The sequence below is a fragment of the Rattus rattus genome, chromosome 6, assembly GCF_011064425.1.
Source record: "Rattus rattus isolate New Zealand chromosome 6, Rrattus_CSIRO_v1, whole genome shotgun sequence".
NCBI lineage: Eukaryota > Metazoa > Chordata > Mammalia > Rodentia > Muridae > Rattus > Rattus rattus.
The window spans coordinates 123,196,241-123,219,537 of NC_046159.1; the positions used below are offsets into that span (position 1 = coordinate 123,196,241).

The 23,297-nt window shown below is 39.7% G+C and overlaps 1 protein-coding gene across 2 annotated transcripts in view; it reads right to left on the reverse strand.

The window, feature by feature from the left end:
• The window catches only part of Mdfic (MyoD family inhibitor domain containing), a 78,563-nt gene that overhangs the window by 39,287 nt on the left and 15,979 nt on the right, over positions 1-23,297 (reverse strand). The window contains exon 2 of one of the 2 annotated variants that reach the window (XM_032906927.1): positions 20,040-20,159. In XM_032906927.1, the coding sequence (XP_032762818.1) occupies positions 20,040-20,159 (120 nt within the window). Of the gene's footprint in view, positions 1-20,039; positions 20,163-23,297 lie in introns of both variants that reach the window. The other variant, XM_032906926.1, reaches the window with a different exon arrangement.

A 23,297-nucleotide genomic window follows, 5' to 3' on the forward strand; every position in this document is an offset into this window, starting at 1 on the left:
TAGAGGGACAAAACCATTAACCACACTTGAAGAGTCACAGATTGAGACCATTTACATAAATGGTTCCTCTCCTAATTCCTCCATTAAAATACACTAAATCTATCAAGGTCACTTTGCCTGCAAAACGGCTGGAATAAGTCATTATAAAATATTTGTTATGTACTATTCTAGGGACAAAGGATCTAACAGGGAAGAAATTGACAAAGAAGTCATCCACCACCATAGAGCTTATGGATATTTATGGTCTCAAGAAACAATAAATCCAGAGGACAGACCTATGAGTGTTAATTTCACATTATTGCCATTAAAGGCAAGGATTCAAAAGTAGGGAAAGTAGCTATCGAAATGACATCACAGTTTTCCCCTGGGCCAGACATCAGACTGAACGTGTGGTACCCTCTAACGCACTGCAATTCTTGCAATGGTCACTTCTTCATTTCTGCTGCCCTGTGCACAAGGACATAGTAACTTCGCTTGTACCGTAAGTTGAGTTTGCTTTTGTTATAGGAAGGGAAAACAAAACCAAAAAGAAAACAACAACAACAACAACAACAACAAAATCTCTTTCAGCTGTACAGCCTGGCACATTTTCCTGAACGACAGCATCCTCCGCAAGCGTGTGTCTAAACAACACACCGCATAAGCGGTGCACAGACGCATGCCATTTTGTTTGCATGTAATATGTTTAAATCGCAGTGCTCTTAAAGAGGAACAACAAAGACAAAACTGAGATACAATGTCAGAAAGCAGGGACAAAACAAAACAATAATGGAAAACTACAGCGGAAGGACAGATGAAAGAGGATGCAAGAGAATAAGAGACGGGGAAGGCGGGGCTGGGGTATGAGCAAGAGCACATCCAAAAGCATCGCAATTCCACAAGCAGGCTCCCTGAGCATCTCAATCCTGTGTCACGTGCCACCTGTGCTAGCGTTCTTCCTTCTGGCTGGGCCCCACCAGTCATTTCTTACCTAAGTCACCAAAGCCACCTACTCAGAGCTCTCTGGATCTAGCCCACTTTGCAACTAACGCAAACAGAACCAACCCAGACTCTATTTGCCATACTGTCCTGGTGAAAATTTCCACGTTTATTTCTCCATAAAATCACTACTTTAATGAAGCATTCCCAATGATGGCTTCATCTCCTACCCCACCATTTTCCTGTCCCCCCAGCTATATGGAACTTATTCAGTTTCTCAAATGCATCAGTCCTTCCAGGCCATTGTGACATTCTTTTCTATCCACTGCCTTGGGATGCCCTCCACTGCCTCTTTCTTAGTTCAAATCTGCACCACAATTCGCCAACTCTCCATCTTTGCTAAACGGTTCTCTCCGAGATGTCTCTGACTCCCTCCTTTTGGAATGGAGAAGAAACATGTATAAAACTCCGCCCTCTCCACGAAAAGGTGTCTTCCTCCACACCAAGCATCAAGTGCACTGATACAATAGTACTGTTTACTATGACACGCGTGTATCGTGTGTCATGCTTTGTAGAATGCTCTGCACGGTATCTGCTCCAGCACCGAGAGCAATGAACATTAGAAAACTGACAAGAACAGAGAGATGGAAACAACAGCTCTCTCCTGCAGTTCCCAATTCCAATTCTTTAAATGAAGCCCTGAGAACTATACAGTGCTCTCATGGAAAAGCTGAGCTGAATTGCCTTCCCCTTACACTCCCTAATAGAATCTGGCTTCTTTCTTTCCCTTGGTGATGTTTAGAACGTGTGTCAAGTATCTGAATCCTCTAAATCCCCAACCACCCAGCATAGCCTGTAATTCATTAGGCCTATCACGACTTCTCATTCAAACGAATTAGGGGAAAAAATGTCAAATTTATGTATTACCATGAACCTCATATTAATTTCACATTAGTATGATATTACCACGTATTCTAACAGTGGACAAGAAATTGTAAATAATTAGAGACAATAAAAAGCTAAGGCAACAACATATTTTAGCACTTGAGGTGAACAGTTGATGCAAACAGCTGTTGTGCAGAGAACTAGTGGGTTTGTTAGGGGTGAGGTCGTTTGTCTTGCTTTGTTTTGGATGGTCTGCCGCCTATTATCCAGTGCTTATTGGGTTTATTTTAAGTATCAGACACAATGCACAGGCAGTGAAACAACGGTGAAGAACACAAACAGTGCACAACTGAAAAGAATGTTAACTATCACAAAGTGAAAACAAAACAAAACAAAACATTACTCTAAACAGTATTTTCCTAATAACAAGAAAAAAAGAAAAAAAAAAACTTTTCCATTTTGGAAAAGCTGCAAAGGCAATCTCAACAAAGAGCTGAAAGGGAAAGGACCTGGCAAAGAGAAGGAACAGCAATCTGGTCACATTAACAACCTGGTAAAGCTTGAGGCAGAACAGATCTCAGGGCGTTTGCTGGCCTGAGAAGAAGCTGCCTCCCTAGGGAGGTCATATACTCACTGCCCTTTGGACAATCCACCTATCACCTAATTAAAACAATAATGAATATGCTGGAGAAACACAGACCATCACTATTCCTGGAAATACGTTTATGGACCTTGTGCTTCCTTACCATAAGCCCATTGCTACAATTAATTATTCATTTACAGGACCACTCTCAATTTCCATTGACCAGAAGCTGGCATAAATACTTTGAAGTGATTCGAGACACGCCCAACAAAAGGCTCTTAGGAAGTTATCAAGCACAGTCATCAGCTATATATAAATGTAATGGGAAACCACAACTAGGGATATTAGGAAACATTTACAGAAATTTTACACTTTAATTACCTTCTAAGAACAAAAGACATACACATCCATGCCTCTGAAATGGACTAACCCAGTTTCTGCTGCAATTCAGTGAAAACTGATCTCGGGCTCCTTAGAAAAGCAGGAATAGCTTGATGCTTTTTCAGTGAAAAGGGCTTGAAGAATCACATTGTTATTTTAACAGATCTTAGGAGATTACTACTCCATTCCGGTTTTACCTTATGAGTTCCTAAACCAGTTTCCTTGATCAGATAAACTACGTAAGCCTCGGGCAAAAGTTTTCAAGCTTTGTCCAGTTCCAGAGAGCTGAGTAACATGTTTGCCTCATGTTAGTCCTTCTCTGGGAAGTATCACATCTCCTCCGGTGTGTTCTGGGCTCACATGACCATAGATAGACTGCCAAGCATCAGTACTTCCTCAGAAATTACCAGAAGTTACCTCAGAAATTACCAGAGAGTAGATAGGCAATGTGACAGTGAACTGAGACATGTTTCCCTACACGGGGCTTTAAAAATTCCTATTAGCCTTGATTAATTGTTTTTATTAATACGGATTTTCAGATCCTGTGGGTTACAAATTACAAGTGGTTAGCACATATTCTCATCTATAAACAAAGCTCATTATCAAGAATTCATACAACCGCTTTTTTATGCATCCTTGGGTGATTCCTTGTCTATTTCATTTAGCCTCGCTCTGTCAACCGAGAAACACAGGTTATGCACACCAATTCCTATGGCATCTCGCTGACCCATAGTATTCCAAAAGCATAGTTCAGATGACCACTGACAACAGGTAGGTGCATAATAGGCACATGCCTTGATATCTAGAAATCTAGTAAAGTAGAATAGACGGTGTAAAGACTCATTTCTCTAGGGACTTGTAATTTTGAAAATTAAGTCGTCTGAATATCCATGTACATGTATATTGTACTGTATATGTATATCTGATATATGTGTTGGAGAGCTGACTTGGCAGTTAAAACAGCTACTGCTTTTGCCATGAACCAGAGTTCTCTTCCCAGCACACACACGGCAGCTCCCAATCTCTATAACTCTAGTCCCAGGGGACCCAATGCTCTCTTCTGACCTCCTGGGACACAGGCACGGATGTAGTACACACTCACATAAATGCAAGTAAAAACACTCATTACACATAATAAAATAAATAAACCTAAAAATAAATGATTTCTATCAATGACATTATTTAGCTTTTCCTAGAGAAAGAAGAACAATAGGGCGCGAGTGTAACACCTTTGCTGGAAACAAAGGCGTTTGGGAGCAACACCAGGCTGCACGAGTAATGGCAGCGGTCGAGCCTTTTCTACACACTCAGGCCAACAAATGTCAACTGAGCAAGTGCCATGTTCCTCACTCTCAAGGCCGCTGCAATGACAAGAGCAACCAGCAGGAGGTAAGAGTCTATCTCTGCCTCCTTTGGTCATTGTTCTTCCAATCAGAAAAACCACTGAACAAAGAGGAATATGAAAATAAACATTTCCTATGTCTGATTCATAGCATCTGGTTCATGTGAAGAAATGCTTAAGGAGGAAACCAGTATAACTGTATTCTGTGTCACTATGTGGCCCTACCTGGCCTGGCTACTCAGATAAACAGAGCAAGCTGGCCTTGCAACTCAGAGATCTGCTTGGCTTCATCTCCCAAGTGCTAAAATTAAAGGCATGTGCCACCATACGCATCTTCTTAAGCTCATGTGATATGACAAAATGTTAACCCACATTAAATATGGGTGGCAATACATCGGGGATTGTACTGTACTGCCTGCCCCCCTTTCTCATCTGATTAAGGTACGCCATGAATTAAAACCCAAAGTTAACTTTAATTACACTCTGCTCACTGCAATGGCTTCCTGCCTCACCCGTTGCACACAATGTGCTCAGATACAATTTGATAAGTATTTTACGATCACATAATAGAAGCCACATTAGATCTTCTGCTTGTTTCTCCCAAAAGGCTGAGTGATGAGTGAGGTGTGGAGTCACACTCTGCTTTTCTCCCTTGGTTCCACTTTAAATCTGTACTTGGGCCTGAAAAGGCAGTATTTCCAGAGCAGCAGAGCCTACGGTGTACCCACACTTCTTCCTCTGCCCTGTCATTGAGGACTTGGCCAGTGAAGAGTGTACTTAGATCTTCTTGCTTAACCAATCACCAACGGAATAATGAGAGGGTTTACCTCTGAGTGTAGATCAAAGTCGGCCAACTTACAGCTTAAAGAAAGAGTGACTTGCCCAACGTCCCATAACAAGTACGTTTTCTTTAAACTTAACCACAGGACCCTCGCCCTCCCTAGGCCTCAGCTTTCCTAGGTACACAAAAATCTTTCTCTGAATCTTGGTGTTTTGTGCTGCCCACACCCTTGCAGAGTCCTGCTCTTGTCAATAATAGAGCTCGCTACTAGCAAGTTAAATTTGGGCCATTACTTCATTTTCAAGCTAATTGATGGCACGTGTATTTTTCTCTTTTTATGTAAATGCCACGCTGCCTTCGTTTGTCAATAGTGGCTTCTCCAGTTCTTTCAAGGTTTTCATGCCTTAACCTTAGACCAGGTGCTTCCAGCACACCCATCAGGTGCACAATGAAATTATCTGAGCTGAAATGGCTCTTTGGAAAGATTTATAAAAGTAGGGCCTGTGGGTGCGAAACCATCACTGTAGCACACAACAGTCACAGGGCTGTGTTTGAACGTGCTGTGCCATCCGCCCATCACGGAGGTATGTTTAGTTTGCACACACATATGAGAACAAGCTGATCATCCAAAGAGACTGCCCACCCACACATATTGTCACTCTTCTTACTCGGATGCAGAGAAACAAAAAACGATAGCATCAGTTAAGAGGGAGAAGAAGACGAAAGCCATCCATAAAGGATGTCCCCAACCCCGAGACACGCTATTTGAAAACTACAAACTGCCCATTTTTCAATTCACTGTAATTTAGTGTTTCACACACTAAAATGGACACTAAAATCTGTCATTATTACTGACCAGGCTGTAATTGTTTCCTCTCAGTCCAAAGCTGCTCTAGATCCTGACTCTGAGAGCTTGGATATTTAGGCTCAAAATGTGATGTGGTTAGCCTTTGTTTTTAGTTAAAAGAAAAAGTAACTGCAGAAAATGAGCACTCCCACATGGGCTTTGCACATTAAATACATACTCTGGGAACGGTAGCACTCAAATGCTGTCACCTTAACTCAGTGGATAGCATGAGGAAAACAGGTTAAACTAAAGGCTTCTTCCCAAGTAGAGTTATACTAAGCCCCCGTTTCCTATCAGTGTAATGAACTCAAGGTTTATCCAAACAAACACAGCGGAGAAAAATGAGAATCAAAGGGTGAGGGGGAGAGCCATGTCATGAGCTCCATTGTTCAAGAAGAAAGGTTGTGTTATTTAATATCATGATGATCATGCACCCCACCTTCAGGGTACGCATTCAAAAACTCAGAGCACTAAGGCTTAATGTGGTGACACAGACCTTTAATCCCACCACTTATGAGACAGAGACAGTCTGATCTCTATGAGATCCAGGCCGGCCTAATCTAAATAGAAAATTCGAGGCCACTTAGGGCTACACACTGAGACCCTGTCTGAAAAAAACTAAAAGAAGTATATAGTTCTTTTTTTGTAGACTTTTACTTCTATAGAGAATGCAGAAATAGGAGTGTCTGTGATACTGTGCTATGTATTACTCTTTTGCTGGGTGGTATTTATTATATATTATGACTACGCCCTGACTATGCCATGACTATGCCATGCATATACCATGCATTATTTTATCCTAAGATGCCTTTGAGTCATTTTAGGTTTCCGTGAGTTAGTAAGGATGCTGCTTTGAATGCATATAACAAAAGTTGCAGCCAACATGAGCGTCTTTTAAAGGGGGGACCAATCAGAAAGTTATACACACATTTAGTCCTCTGTATTATGCATACGGCTCCCTTATTTGCTTCCATGACGAAAGTGAAATGTTCACAGACACTTCTTCCACATGAGTATGACTGGAACTCCTACCAGACAAGCAAATTCTAGTTTAGTATATGCAGTCCAGTCCGTGCAACAAATCAGTTCCTTGCAGAGAGGCCCTTCCTTCCCTTTCACCTACATATTACAGACTCTATTCTTCTTTCTCGCCTGTTGTTTATTTCATGATTCCACATTTTCTTATCCTGTGAATACTGACTTTTCTGTGTTGCTCATTAGCAAAAAAGGAAAAAAAAAACAACTCACTCATCATAATTTAAATAGCCGGGTCCTACACAGTGTTAACTATTGTCATACCACAGCTCACATACAAACATGTGATCATTATTAGTTCACTAACTACAAACAATGGCACCAGACTGTGTATAGAAGCTGTGTTCTCGCAGAGGCTCTAAGCATTAGCTATCATCCTTGTTTTACTTTCTGTCTTAAATAAGCAATCTATGAACCTTTATATCATAAGAATGGTTTAAAATCACACCTAATAAATCTTCTCAGACTTCCTCTGTATTTCCATACCATTGAAAGAAATAGCTGATATTGCACAAAGTTTTGAAATACACTGTTCTCCAAAGTATATGCTTCATCAGCAATTTATTTTAACATCCACATCTTCCTCTCAAAGGGAATTGAAACTAATTATGTATTGTCCCAAATGCCTTGATACCACTGATACCATATGGATTCATATATTATTCAAAAAGCTGATTTTTTTTCTCTTATTAATATGGCTCTTAGGTAAACCGTATCTCTATTATAGAAGGCCTCACTTTCCTCCAAGAACAAGCTCTAGATGTAATAGTTAAGATATTCTTTCCAATTTATCTACAAACACTTGATTAGAAACTGCTTATTCTGGGCGTTTTTAACTGAAAGAGAAAGCTTACTCCAATTCAAGACAACGGTTATCAAAGGAGGACGAAAGAGGCAGGTGTGTGTAATTCTTCATAAAATAAGATAAAATGGTTTTCATCTTTAGAATTTCACTCATATATACGATAAACTTTGATTTTTATTTAAGGTATCAAGAATACTAAGGCAATCAAATAATTCCTTAAGATTACATCTGAAGGACTCTGAAGTCTTTCATTCTGCCATTTAACAAGGCTTCATGTGCAAATTAAATAGTTCTGTTTTCATATAATGAGACTGACAAGCCATGCATAGTGAAACGAAAAGTTAGAAACACATCTGAACAATGTTTGAGAAAACAATTTCCCCAAAGGACTATGGGATTAAAAAAAGAAGACGCTGGTACCTGCTCTACCAGTCACACAGATGGGGTTTTCGTGATTCTATTAATCATAAGAAACTGCTTTTTTTTTTTTCTTTCCTTTAAGGCAAATGTTTAGCTGATAACTAATGCTCAAATTATTCTACAAACACATCTGTTCTGGGGCAGTACGTTCAAGTGCAAATTTTACTGGTTTCTCTGCAGGCTGAAATTATCCAGGGAACTCAAGGATGGGTAAGTTCCACTCCCACAAGATTCCAAGTTAATTGGTTTGGGCGGGACCTGGAAAACTGTTTCTTAAGCTAACATGAAGAGTGGGAGCCATTACTTCCCACAGCATCTTGTCCCTGCCCCACCCGCATCTTCCATGTCAGTCTTTTAGAAGAAGAAATGGTGCTTTAAAAAAAAAGAATGGCATATGCCAAAGAGCTTATCTCTTTCTTGGAATGAGACCAAGCTCAAAGTTATGAAAACCAAAGCAGTTTCTTTTCTAAGATGTCAAGTTTATATTAAACCTAGAAATTGTCTTGAATGTATTACAATAAAGATGAAATACGGAAGGCATATAGGATATTGCAATTATTCCAACATTTTCCCACAGCTCAACAGTAAGGAAGGCTACGGACTCACAGTTGATGATGAAGCAACAGAGACTTTCATCTAAGGCAGGGGTCTAGAATTTGGGCTTGAAATATTTACATATTAGAGCAAATAAATAAGCTCTAGAGGACCCAAAACATCACAAAATCCCTGCCCTCTGATACAAGAAAAGGCCTTTCCTTTATCCAACAATGAACATAGAATAGATGTGTACAAACGGCACCACAAAATTCATTGAGATGCCAACTTTGCCTTTAGGAGACCTCAGCCCAGCAGTGGATGAACAGCTCACACACAAGTGGACTGCAACCTCAAAATCAGTAATTTTATCCTGAGGAAACCTGACAAGACCTGTCTTGATGAGAGCCTTGCTGTTGGCTGAACAGATAAAAGGAGCACAAAGGAAGACCAGCCCTGTAGGATGGAGAAGGAAGAACCTGGAACAGATTCACGAACGGTGAAGTGGTGAGATCAAAAGCAGGCCTGATGTTGGTCCCAGATTCAATCACCCAGGATCAGTCCCTGAAAGTTTCCTGGGGTCCTGGAATTGGGCTAATCTCCATGACTTAGAGCCAAGTGGCTGTAGGCATAGACTTGACCAAAGTCACAAAAGATGGCACTGGCTAAAAAGGAAAGAGCATTGAATGAAGCAGGGTGTGGATATCTAGGAAGACGTCAATGTTGAGACAACCTTAGAAGGAATGGCATGTAAAGCCGCGTTCACAGGCACCTGAGAGAAAGCCAGGCTCAGTACAGAGGCAAACAGTAGAACTCGAGGCAGAGGGAGGAAATGTTGGCCAAGAGTCGTTCCATCAAATACTACAGAAAGGATAAGGAAGAATTGTCTCCTAGAATGTATCCACAAAGCACAGAAGACCTTGAATGGTACCTATATTATAATTTTCTTCTTCTATCATCTATAGCCCTGGAAGCTTTATTTACTTCTAAGACAAAGTCGTGGGAAAACAATCAAGTGAGTTTCAGATTTGAAAATCTTAGGTGGAACAGAGGTTGGTGCTAATAAAGACGAATGTATTTCCCTATTTGTGAAATAGCAGAAATGAAGTCGGCACTTCAAAGGGAAGATCTATGTCAATCGATGACGTTAAAAGAAGTCCTGGGTCAACCAAACACTGTGGAGTCATGACTCAGAAGTCAAGATGCTAGTCAGAGTTCAGATGTCACCTACAGGTTAACCCAGAGGTACGCATGCTGGGTGAAGAGTCACAGTCATATAACACCCTCTTTGATTCACTAAGCATCAGCTCTCTCTTTCCCATTGTCATCCAGAAATCTCTAACATTAAGAATTCAGGGCTGAGATGCACAACCAATATCACATTTAAAACATTCAAAAAATAAGATTTTATTCAATAAGCCTTTAGTAATTTTAAACAAATTTGGAACTTAGAAAAAAAAGTCAGTACTATTCAAGTTATCTTTTTAAAAGATACTTTAATAGCGATACGTGTTTTATTTCATTGGGTCGTGAGCCTAGAAATTTAAGTACTTTAAAAATTAACCAAGTTATTTAAAGTTATTTAGAATGTCAGTTGTGTAGATATAAGTACGTTATCAATCTTTAAAAGAAATTGTCAACACAAACATCAGCCACCTTAACTCAAGTATTAAAAATTTGAATATATAAAAAAATGGGTTTTGTTTCCAATAGTAAGTTACTGTATATAAAATTATTTTAACTCCGTAAAAGAAATGGGATGTGTTGTTGCTCTTGTCACTCTCTGTGGCTAGGACAGCAGCTTTGTAATGTCAATGGAAGAGTGACAGGACAATCTGCAGAGTGGGACAGGGGACAAGTAATGGCAGGCAGCATTGGAGATGAGCAGAAGAGCCTTTTTCTGGTTACACTGGCATGAATCAATTATTCATGACAATTTGAGATGGTGGGAATCTCTATTTCTTAAATTTTCCAGGCCAAGTTCTCAAGAGCCATGGCAAATGTATTTAATTAAATAATGTTCCAAGGCAGAACACATTCTGTATCCAACTCCCGTCTATGTTTCACTTAATGTAATTTTCACCCTCTAATGGTACCATTTGAGAGCTTTAGAGTGATTTCCCCTGATTTTTGTGTATCTTGCTGCTGAACTCAAGAAACTTGGGTAGAGTTCTGCTTTTAGTAGAGAACTGTGTAGCACCGATTTGCTACTGACTCCCGAAGACTAGTTGAAAGAAACAGGACAAGTTATAGCATTGATTCTTCCCTCTGCTGTGGTGAGAAGGAACAGAGCTTCTGAAAGGGGTTAAAAGGGGTTTCCACAACCTCTCTCATTGTGTACACCCTCACCCTCTGTTCTGAGCCATGGACTGAGCTAAAAGCAAGTCTCACACTCCTATAGGCTGTGACTGTTGTAGAGGGAGAAGCTTCACGGCTCAGAGATTCTCATAGTTCCTTCTCCCTAATGTTTGTCTGTTACTCAGTGTTATTAACTAAGAGATCAACAGATTTTCCTAAACCCAGAAAACCTCATTGACCATGAAATGCAAGAACTCAGAGAGAAGTAAATTATAAAATTAGGATACAATAGTGTTTCATGCTTAGCAAAACTAGATCCCTGCTCCTTCATGATTACCACTCCATCCACACCCAGTTTTACTGACCTATAACTGTATGGATATATACAGAGTGTCCAGTTTTTTAAATGGCCCAGCATTGAGTTTAATGCTCTGTCTCTGTTTGCTTAAAATTCACAGTGGTTTGGGTATACAGATTTCTCTCTCCCTCCTTTTGCGTGTATCTTGCTCTGCCTTCTGTCTTTCTCTCTTTGTCTCTCATATCTCTGTGTCTTTGTGTCTCTCATCTATTTCTCTCTTTCTCTGTCTCTGTCTCCCTCTCTTTCTCTCTCTCTTCCTCCCTCCCTCCCTCTCTCCCCCTCTACCTCTCTATTTGTATTTATCATCCAGTCCCCAAATTTTGTGGTGGATTCCAATGTATTCAGATCCTGAAAAACAAAAAAAAAATTCCTATCCTGCCTACAACCTGAAGCTTGTCTTATATATGTTTGGGTGGACTCTCTATTGTCTCAGGAAGCTGAACCCTACTCTTTTATTTTTGCTATGTGGGAGCACTTGGGGTTTTTTGTTTGTTTTGTTTTAATACTACTGAATTACATTTAATGTAATAAAATAATTCACTTAAGGAGATGATCAGAAATGCAGACTAGGTACACACAATATTAAGTGGATACCCTTTTCATCTATATGTCTACACACAATTTCACTGAACTCCCCAGTACACAAAGTGAGTGGCCATATACCTTGTAATAAAAAGATATATATGCAATGTTATATATACAGATACAGATAGCTATAAACATCTATATCATGAAGGTAATACTCTTCATGACACATATATTTATCATTCCAGTGTTATATATTGACTGTACTGGATGGAAAAACCTCCTTAGTGTCCTATAATAATAAAGACTCCAAATGATCTGTATCATATCCCACCTCTTCAGAGGCTGTAGTTTGGGATATGAAGCTGCTGTCCTATCTACATACTAGCAGATACAAACACACAGCAGGAAACAGCAATATAATCGATAATCGATTGAGTTTGTGTACTGCAGGACAGTTGAGCACAGAACCCAGTTCGAAGCTTTTTCTGAAGTTAACCTTCTGAGTTTAACATGAACCATTTCAGTTGTTCATCTCCATGACCACACTTAGACCCTGATCTCACCTAAAATGGTTCAACCTACACATCTTAAATCCACATTTTCCATTATTATGTCCAAACTTACCTTTCCACATTACCTATCCAACTACAACTAGTTCTATCTTGATTCTGACATAATAGAAACCTTTCTGGAATATTAATCTTTGTTCTTTTAGTTGTAAGCCTCTTCGTGTCTTCTTTCCCCCATACCCATAGCTCATCACTTTAAACCTTCTGATGACAGGTCCTTAAATGCTTTGCCCCATTGTCCTTGCACAACAGTTATTCCAACTAAAATCCTTGGCCTTGTTCCCAGCACTTGTTTCATCTGGCTGACTTCGCCTTGCAAAATAATGAACCTTGTGAATAATGCCAAATGGTTCACAGCTGTAATTTCAGAACTTGGGAGGCTGAAACAGGAGGGTTCCCATGAGTTTGAAGCTAGCCTTGGCTACACAGAGAATTCTAAGCTAGTCTTGCCTTGAGTGAGAGCCTATTGAAAGATCTGAGACGGAGACTCTTGAGAGAGAGAAACCTATTTCCTGTTTCTCCATCCTGCAATCCTCTGTGACATAATCTAGACCAAACACCTTCCTTTCTTGCCTTTATTAATATAATAATAGTCTTATCATGAGTTTGTTCCTGACTTCAGTCCTCTCCATTTCTATTTATTTCCCAAATTATTACAAACACCATCTTCCACAAAGAAGTACAAGTTAAAACAGCATAAACCTTATCAGGTCAAAACTGCAACACCATCAGTCTTCATCTAAGGAAGTCTTTCCCTCTCATCGCTCTCTACCTCTGAAGAACACACTTTATGTCCCAGTTTATGCAAAACTTCCAACTCCATTCAACTAGCCCCCTTCTAGATGCCAAAATGTGCTATATTTTAGGCTTGTAACACCACACACACATACAACCACACAACCCATTTCAGTTATCTAAACCACTTTGGTAGAATCACAGGCATGGCTTCCTCAGGGCTTTCCTCTGCAAAGCTCTCTCTGATACCCTTCCCATGTCAGGACTTGGACTTCCCTTATGTAAACATACAGCAGCCCTGCACTTTTCCCTGAGGTATTGCTAAAGCAAGCAATCATCTCAGGAGAAACTGCCTTTGCCACAAGATCATAAATTTCACATGCAAAAGCTACACCTGCATAGACCATGACTTAATCCTCAATGTAGCTCAGTAGTAAACACAGCTATCATAGTATGCTCTTTCAAAGTTTTAGTTCCAATCCTAATCCCAAAATTTTCATATAGAAATAGTCTAAAAACAAATAATTTCTGTACAAGTTCTCGGAATTTTCAGATGCAGGAAGTTTGAGGTTGGAGAACTAAAATTATCTTGACCACAGCACTTGTGGTCTTGATAATTAAATGCTATTTATTTCTTCAGAGGTTAACATTTTTGAGATGATCTCTATGATAATTCCCAGGCTTCAGTTCTTCTTCAGAGGCTTGAAAAATTTACAAATGCTAAATTTAGGGTCAATGGTAAGCCCTTATCCCCTACCTGCACTCCAACTCAACCATCTAGCTGGTGAGGAAGGATCAAAAGACTTTATAGGACTACCAGAAAGAACTTGAAAATCTGTGGAAGAAAAATAGATGATGTGGATTAAAAGCCAAATACCCTAGCATATGGTGACAAACATGTACAAATAAATTAGAACAAAAATAGCAGCATAAGAGCAACAATGACAATATGTGTTGTGTTGTGCAAAACTCAAGGAACTTGAACACACAGCCAACAGTCTTAACAGAAACAACAGTGAGTTCTAAACCTGGAATTAATCTAAAGCAGTGATTCTCAACCTTACTGATACTGCAAACCTTTAATACAGTTCCTCATGTTGTAGCAACCCCAATCATACAATTTCCTCATGGCTACTTCATAACTGTAGTTTGATACTATTATGAATCATAATTCCAATGCATAATAGGCAGAATATATGACAGGAGACAGGTGAAGTGGTTGTTCAACCTCAAAAGAGATCTTGACCCATAGGTTGAGAATTCCTAGATTTTCTAGGAAAAGAAAAATAATGTGGTTTAGGGAAAGATAAAGAGGCATACATACAAACACCTATTTCTGTTAAATGCAACACAAATTTTTTTTTATATTCTGTATAATGGTTTATAAACATCTTGCTACTTTATAACACATTAAAGCTCTTAATCAACTGAACGCAGCAAACCTGCGGCCATGACATCAGAGGTCTCGTAAAATGTAGTCTATCTATCTTAGTGCTTCCAAGCGTTTGACTCAATGGAACCATAATGAGAAGAAAAATATCTTAAAATGCATAGCTCAACTCAAAGATAATACTAATGCACACTGATGAACTAACTCACCATCCATTCTTGCAATGGAACACAAAGTCACCTGTATAATCCTCAAAATGGTGCGATGAGCCTCCTGGTATTAGCAGTCCCATTTGGGAAATAAGAAGTAGGAGTTCACTGATGATAACTTACTCAACACCAGTAGCAACCACATAATCAGGACCCTTTTCCTACTAGTTCATTTCTACCGGCCTTCTCACATCTAATATTAAGAGGTTCAACACAAAAGATAAACAATATTTCTCTCCAGTGAAGGGAAAGAACCCAGGGTGAGCATGGAATAATCTACCCTGAAAGTGAAGTGTGTAAGGAAATGTCACCTCTGCTCTAGAATAGGGGTCTACATGGTTACGATTAACCGAGGAGGTAAATAAAACAGAACATCCAAAAAATGACTCACAATTTCACACACCCCACCTGGAAACCAAACCGTCAGCTTGATTTTGTAATAACTGATGATTAAATGTTCTCCTCTGGGACAATAGGAAAAGCAACTGTGCCCGTGGGTGTAAACACTTGGTCAGCATAGTGAAAAACAAAGAATTTACTGACAGCTGGAGAGAGCAAGAAAGGGCAGTGAGCAGCTCAAAAGTCAGAACGACTTGATCCTAGTACTTCTCAGAGACATGAATGAGCATGAAGTGTCAGGCAATGCCTGAAATTAATAAGACGACTGATTTTTTTTTTTTAATACGCTACATCTACCAGTCCTCGCAAGGGGCTACATTAATGGGGGATAATTTTTAGTTTCATACAAACCGAACTCTAAAGGAAGCCAAATAATAGTTGTTGAAATGTGCATTCAAACAAGAGAGCTGCAGAAAACTCTTAAATCAAAACCTCTTCATGCTCTCTCTCTCTCCCATCGAAATAAGAAATGTTCTAAGTATATGACAGTATGCCTGAGCACCTGCCTTTCTTGTGTTTTCCACACAGGCAGAATCCCCTGGAGTGATGGAATGGTGTTCATTAAGGGTGATCAGCTCTAAGCTGGCAGAGGCTCAGAAAAGAAATAATAGAGTTCCTAACAGCAGAGCCTGTTGATATGGAGAGGAGATTCAGAGGATGCCAAGAGGAAGGCTTCAAGTAGGAGGGTGAGTGGGAAAGCAAGGAGCTGAGGCCCCCTCCGAAAGGGCGGCGGGCAAGTGTGAATTAGAGAGCGGCTGGCATTCTCCTGCCAATTAAGTGCTTACTATTATGAGAGCTAAAAACTCTTCAAAATGAATAAATGGGTTAAACAGAATGGGGATTACCATTTAAGTAGAGCATTCTAACTTTGCTTCAGATCATGGGAATTCTATAAAATCACAAAGGAGAGAATTAGCTGAACCAAACAGTTTAATTTAATGGGAAATTTATTTTAGAAGAGAAGCTGAGGAAAATTTCTGGAGTTAAGTAATGACATTTAGAATTAGAGGCATTTATGTGCAAAGCAAGGTCCATGGATAAAGTTAAGTAACAGGAATGCTCAGAAAGACCAAGAAAAATCTGCAATAGAGACCTCAGGCACTTAAGAAGAGGAACAAAGAAAAATGTAAGCTCTTCATGGGAAATAACCAGGATAGTAGAATTTGACCTAAATTAAACCAAAATATTGCCGACACATGCTATCTGCCTGTCAATAGAGGTGCATGTGTGCATACATGTACATTCACATGTAAATTCATATGCACAAATTTATATGTGAACACACACGTATGCATCTGCATATACACACATAAACATCCTCTCCTATCTTAAAAACCACCCTAAGATCATTTCTTTTTAATTATAATTAAAACATGCAATGTTGCCCGTTACCTTTTATGGATTTGTGTGTATTACAGATTAAATAGAAACATGAATGTTAAATTGGGTGTCATTTCACTACAATGTCTATTTTATGAAGTCAGAAAACTGGCGATTACTAAAACAAAGCACTATTAAGAAGTATAGTTTCAATTGTACAGCACACCATATATGCTCTTATAAGGGGAAGAACCGACATCTCAGCCTGTGCTCTCAGGGAAAACAAAACAAAGCAAAACACAAAAATTATATAAATTCTGCAATTTGAAATAAATCCCCCCACATTAAATTATACTCAAAAGTAGTTTCTCAGAATATGAAGGCTTCTTAGGCATTTTAAGGATCTCTTTTTAAAATCATAAAATAGAAAAGAATCTTTCCAATTATAAAATTTCCTCAGAAAAAAATCGCTATTGTGCCTTTAATCCTTTGCTAATTTAAGACTTTTTTAAACAAACGCAAGTAGCTAGAACTGCCGCGCTTTTTTATTTAAATGTCGTAAGAAAGATATTCACACAGCACATTCCTGCACCAGACTCTGTGTGGCCTATTTATTCACAATATTCTGTTCCATATGGATTTTTTCTTTTATTTATTACTTCCAGAAAGGATTTTCTCTAATAAGTGAGCAACTCAGGGGCAACAGATTGGAAATAGAAGCCTTCAAATCACAGTCCCACACCTGCCACCTGCCATGTTTCTTCTAGAAGTAACTACGGAAGGCGAAAAGCTCAAGCATCCACCCAGCCCCGAAGCCAACTCGTGTGAGCTCCAAGCAGGTGGTCCACAGAGGTCAAGGTTAACGATCATGGAATAACTAAGAAATAGTTCTCTGCTTGGAGCCTATCTAGGAAGCCTGGAAATACACCCTATCATTAGAATGTAATTTCCAAAGCAACCCCTCCCTTGACGTTCCAGAGCCGTTTTATTCTCAATAAAGAGAAGTGCAAAAGTCTCTTCTCATGGCCAGAGATATTGGTCCATTATAAATTACCCCCTAAATGTCCAATGGAGAAGGCAGCAGGCAGCCTGAGCAGTGGAGACCGGCCAGTGCGTCATCAGCCCTCCGTAACTACTCTCAAGAGCAGACAAAGAAAACTCAGTCAGATTCAACAGTTGCTCTTTGCACTTTTGACTCCTGCAGCTGAGCTACCCCACGGAAGACTGGAAAAAAAGAGTGGGCTGTGCATTTGGAACTCTTCCCACACCCGGCTTCTTTCTCTTTTCTCTTTCTGACGCGCTCTCCCTCCAGCCCATCTAGCACCTCAGTGGGAACACTCACATCAGTTCTGTGGAAGCCAGCTGTCCCGTTCTTCCACAGCACTCAGGGAGCCACACAAGACTCCTGGAACCGGAGGGAGCCAGGACTGACTCACCGCTGATATTCAATTCCAGCCCTGTGGAGTTGGAGCCACCAGCTCCCTTTCCAGGGCCTATTGTTATTACAAAAGATCTGCTGAGCCTCTGAACAGCAAAGCAAGAAAACACCCATCTCCCCTAATGTGGGAAGCAGACATTGACTTAGAGAGACATGGCTGAGGACTCTGTTGGGGAAAGCCAAGAAGGAAAAGCAGACCGCTTCATGGAGCACTAAATCAGGGAGATGGATTAACTCCATGAAGTTCTAAATCAGTGCGATGGACTAGCTGCTGCTATCACAATAGGAGACTGCTTGATGCTGGCTGGAATGGAGTCACATTTAGCATGCTCTAAGTTCTTCCACTTCAAGTGTTTCTTATACATCCAATAAGATAGCCTTCATCTACAAAAGTATGACTGGGAAAATAGCAGAAATCAGAGAGTTTGGAATTTTTAATCCTCATCCTGAGTCACGAATATTTGAAAAATCCTTGCCAGCTCGGGTTTCCAGTGGTATTACAGGCTACGGTCATTATTTTCACGAGTCTATTTATCTGCCAAAGGTCACCACAGCATTCTTAGAGAAGGTGACAGATCTCACTATCTCTACAGTCGTTCTGTGAGCATTAGTAGCAACCGAAACACTTGTTCTCAAATGCTCCAGTGTTCCACGGCACGAAATGCATCATTATTTCAGTAAGGAAATTATTTCCTGCAATATTTTTGATCCGTGTCCATTTAAAGACAATGGAAAGAACAATTCACTTTAAATCCTGTCTTTTAACAAGATGAATTCTGTGTCTAGGATGAGATTTACCAAGTAGCAAAAAAAAAAAAAAAACACCTAACATGTGGATCCAAACCTCCAAATCCTCATGTCACAATGTCTTTGGGGTTTTGCCTTAAGAAATCTTATTTACAGTTTTCTACTGTGGACTTGAGAAAGAAGAGTGGAGAAATAAATCAGTTAAATCAAACCCTTACAATTTGGCTTCTACAAAAGAAAGAGAGAAGGTGTCGGGGGAACTACACGTGCCCCCAATAAGTGGAGTTTAAATTCTCTCCAGTAAACCTTAGCGCCAAGTCTAGTTTCTAGGAAATCATATGCAAAATGTGCCAGCATTTCCCCAAACCTTATTGTTCCCAATTTTAGAGTTTGTAGTTTGGTAAAAGAGGATTAATATATGTTGAGGCATAACTGTGTTTTCTTCAAATGTTATTTATGTGATTCTTCGGAAAAGGCTATATAAATCCTGTTTGTCACTAATTTCTTTGTTACATTTCCTTCCTTCCTATTCCCAACTGTAGGACAAAAGTATCTCAACTCTAAAGTTAAGAGAAAGAAAACAGGTTTGGGGAGCTTTTTTAGAAAGGAAAACTATAAATGTCTTTCAACAATATTTTTATTAATATTGCTAATTTTCTGCCAAGTTGGTGTTTTTCTAGTATTCAGTGAGGGCCAGGAACTGAGCATTCTTCAGAAGAAAGTAACATCAAAACTTTCGAAGAAAAAAAAAAAGTACTACCAGAGGGAATCTATATTATAAATTGTCTGAAATGATGAGGTAAAATTAAGTCAGGTAGTACAACAATTGAATCTGAGAAATGCATTCTCTCTGCGCTCTAGCATACTAATACCGAGACACAGTAACCATGAATAAGAATTCAAAAGATTTCCTTCTATGCTTTTTCAAATGAGTCCATTTATACTCTTCCCTTGGCTAAGTTATTTTCAATGGCAAATGTAATCTGAGCTATCTAGGGGGACTCAGGTTCTAGAATCAAGTTCCATGTCTTAGACCTCATACTGAATTCACATTTTCAACATCACCCAAAAGATACCCCATTTTCTAAAATTCTCAGAGTGAAATAAATACGGCAATGCTTTATGAAGTCTCTACAGAGCCACCTCAGTGGCAAGAGAAGCATCCAAAAGATACAATGAGCAACATAAAACACAGTTAGGTATCAAATGACAAGAGAACAGCAATGACAAGAGCACTTTATCCCTTAGATCTGATATGGTGTACTTAAGGACGGCTGATTTCCAATGGGTCCTCACTCAAGAAAGAGCTATCTGAGTAAATCCCACAGTAGAATATAATCTTTACAGGTCAGATATGCCAGTCTAAAGAAGTCTATTTACATCCTAGCATTAGCTCTAATGTCAGCGCCAATAGAAACACTGTCAGATGTAGTGATGTATAGCAATGTTACTTGGGAAGGGAACTGAGGGTACACTCTCATAGTCATCGCTCCAATTCTCTCTTAAGAAATACTTACTTCTGACGAGTTCGCCATCTGAAGGATTTCTCCAAATGGACTGGTCCCGAATCAGCCCATACCTAGTGTGGCTACTGTTAGTTTGTCTTTTTTCTTTCTCGGTAGTGTCTTCATTACACTCTTCTGAAAAACATTAAAAGTCAATTATCATTTGATGAATGCTACCTGTCTTTCTGTACTTCAGGGTTTGTTTATTTGAGGATTTTTCTGAAACAGTATCTAATAAAGCATAGACCTGGAATCTATGTAGCTAGTGATGACCTTGAACTCCAGATTTCCCTACCAGTACCTCCCAAGTGCTGGAATCATGGGTGTGCAGCACCACACGTGGCTTAAGTCTTTCTACTACTTCCAAGTTGTTGGCCATAGGTTAAGGATATCTAAGTATACCATTACCAACTATTGCATATATTTTTGGCCCATTAACATTTGTTGGGTACCTACATCTTTTCATCATTAAGGAAACATGCTCCCAAGAAAATAAAACCTATCAAGATGGCAGTAAATAAGTTTTAGGGCAGCAAGTGATCTGTCATCAAGAGGAATGTAGAAAGGTTACATCAAGGATGAGCAGGAGTGAGTCCACACAGGTAGGAGGCAGGTGAGACAGAAAAAGCATCAAAGGAGAAGAGACTACAGATGATTGATACAGATGAAAGCCAGCGCACAGTTGAATGAGAAGTAACTGGGCAGTGAGGATATAGGAAACAGGTACAGAGGTCTCTCTGTAGAAACGGAAGGAAAAAGTCAAAGAGTGTGCAATGCCTCCTCGGAGAGGCAAGTGTTTAGGATGAGAGGTGGGTATGTAGGATTATGAGTTCTCGGGTGGAAAGACAACATGTAAGGAAAGGGAATGTCTTGTTGGGAGCATAAGTCAAACAACACACAACCTATAACACAAGGTAAAATGCATGCTATGAAAGGTCCAGAGCACTAAAGGAGTTCAAAAGAGCAGGAAAAAAAATCTCATCAGGATTCAGAGATCAAGAAAGACACTATAGAGAAGGGAGCGTGTTGGATGGTTTCTAAAAGATTAGAAGAACTTCAAAAAGTCACATGGGAGAAAGGCGGAAGAACAGCATGGGAAAACTCCAAAAGCAGACACTTGGGCAAAGGTCCCAGCTCCAGGCTAGGAAGCTCTTTCAGAGGGACAGGAGGTGAGGCTGTGAAGTTCTGATGAAGATTGAATGTGGATATCTGAATGTCAACGGAGGAAATCTGGACTTAATTCAAAAGCAAGGGGGAACAAATCAAAGAAGCCACGGAGGCTCTGTGAAATGACTAAGGCTATGTATTAAGGAGAGTAATAAACAACCTCAATCCTAATTGACTGAGGGGCCAAGATGAATAATTTCTACTTCATATAAAAGACAAGGAGCTTACCCTCAGGAGATTCACTTTTCCTATATATCCTTCATATATTCACTGGAGAGAGAGAGAGAGAGAGAGAGAGAGGAAGAAGAGGAAAGGACAGACAGACTCCTCAGGGAAAGAGACTGAGACTACCCACATACGATCACACATGTGAAGACCTGGATGATGGAGCTATTTGAAAAGGCTGTAGAAATGTCACGAGGTCAAGCCTTGATGGAAGAAAATGGGTCACTTTGGGTAGCCTTGAAGTTTCATAGCATGCTCCACCTTTCATTCACTCTGGGCTCCCTAAGTGGCAAAGAAATGGGACCTGGCAACTTCCTGCTCCTGCAACAGTGCCTTCTCTTCCTCCTGATATGTCTTCCATGCCATGCATTCCTCCACAGTAAACATTGTCTCCCTTAAGATGGTTTCATTGACATCTTTTATCATAGCAATAAAAAAGGAACTAATACATTCACTGAAGTGGAAAGTCAGCCAAGTTCAAATAGACACCGAGGAGAGTTTAACAGAATGGCATATCAGAAACCACGGCAGATGTGAGAAATGAAGTAAAGTTTGCACAGATAAGTGGATGAATGGGGTTAAAATGACGAAACTTTTCATCAAGATTTGATGGTAAACTATATGAAGAATGGGAGAATAATGTATACATTGTGTTTTTAAAGACATATGGTATGTATAAACATTTATTCATTTCACTGGGTGATGTCCTTATCTTGAAATATAACACATTACCTAGCCTTCATGCAGTTCGTGGTCTGGGAGATGAGTTAAAAACTGAGTATCTGATTGTGCAAACCAGAAACAAAGGTCTGGCTAGCTAATCTGCAGGGAGTGGGTCAAGTCTTGAGTAAGCCAAGCCAAAGACCAAAGCCTTAGACCCATGGAGAATTGGTAAATTTCACACCATGTAAGGCTCAGATAGACTGCAAAACCTTCTTCTAGTCCAAGAGTGACTATTCATGGTGTGTGCAGAAAATATATGCCATGCCCTCCTCCTTTACAACCTGAAAAAGAGCTATCCTGTAGAGACTACTTCTAGTGATATTAGCTAAATCTGCCTCTCTGATTCAACAGCATCCGTAAACACCTCCATCAGTCAGCTCTACACGGTAAATGCTGCCTTCATGTTCGACAGTATAACATAAACAGGAGCTTCCAGCACACCGTGGCTCCTCCATCAAAGAGCCCGATATACCTGATCTCAACTGGATATGTGTCCATGAGTTTTGTCTTTTCTTCCCTCTCTTGCTGCCCCAGTAAGGTCAATCCCTGGCACCATGCTAGACACATACTAGTCATCACCCTAAATTCCACTGCTAAAGCATGTCTAATTACTGAGCTTCTCTGCAGAGAGAATAGAGTCTGTACCATTAGGGAGGAGTAGAGAAACTCCATGATACCAAGCCATAGAGGCAAAGAAATGAAGGAAACTCAGACAGCAGTTGCTAGTCAATCTTGTTAACATTTCCAGTAGAAGAGAGAAGAAATTTCTGCACATGCAAAAAAAATTTTGATGTATCACTGAGATTTCACAACAAATTAACAATTCTGTCACAAAGCACATTTCAACACATGAGAAATAGTTGAGTGTAAACTCAGGATGAAACCCAGACGCTAAGATTGCTACAAAAAGCATGTGTGTATGGGGGCGGGGGAGCGGGACTTTTCAGGCATTTTTAGACTACAAAACCATATTCAAACATCAGTGAAATATAAATTAAAGCATACTAAACCAATATGTTCTAGATTTATGTAACATTTATTCAGCATTATCAGAGGGAAGAATGTAATCTTCAAGAGATGTGTTAGTTTCAATTAAAATCTTAACTTTCTTAAACAATTCCAGAATTCTTTACTGCTATAGTCAACTCAAGCCTT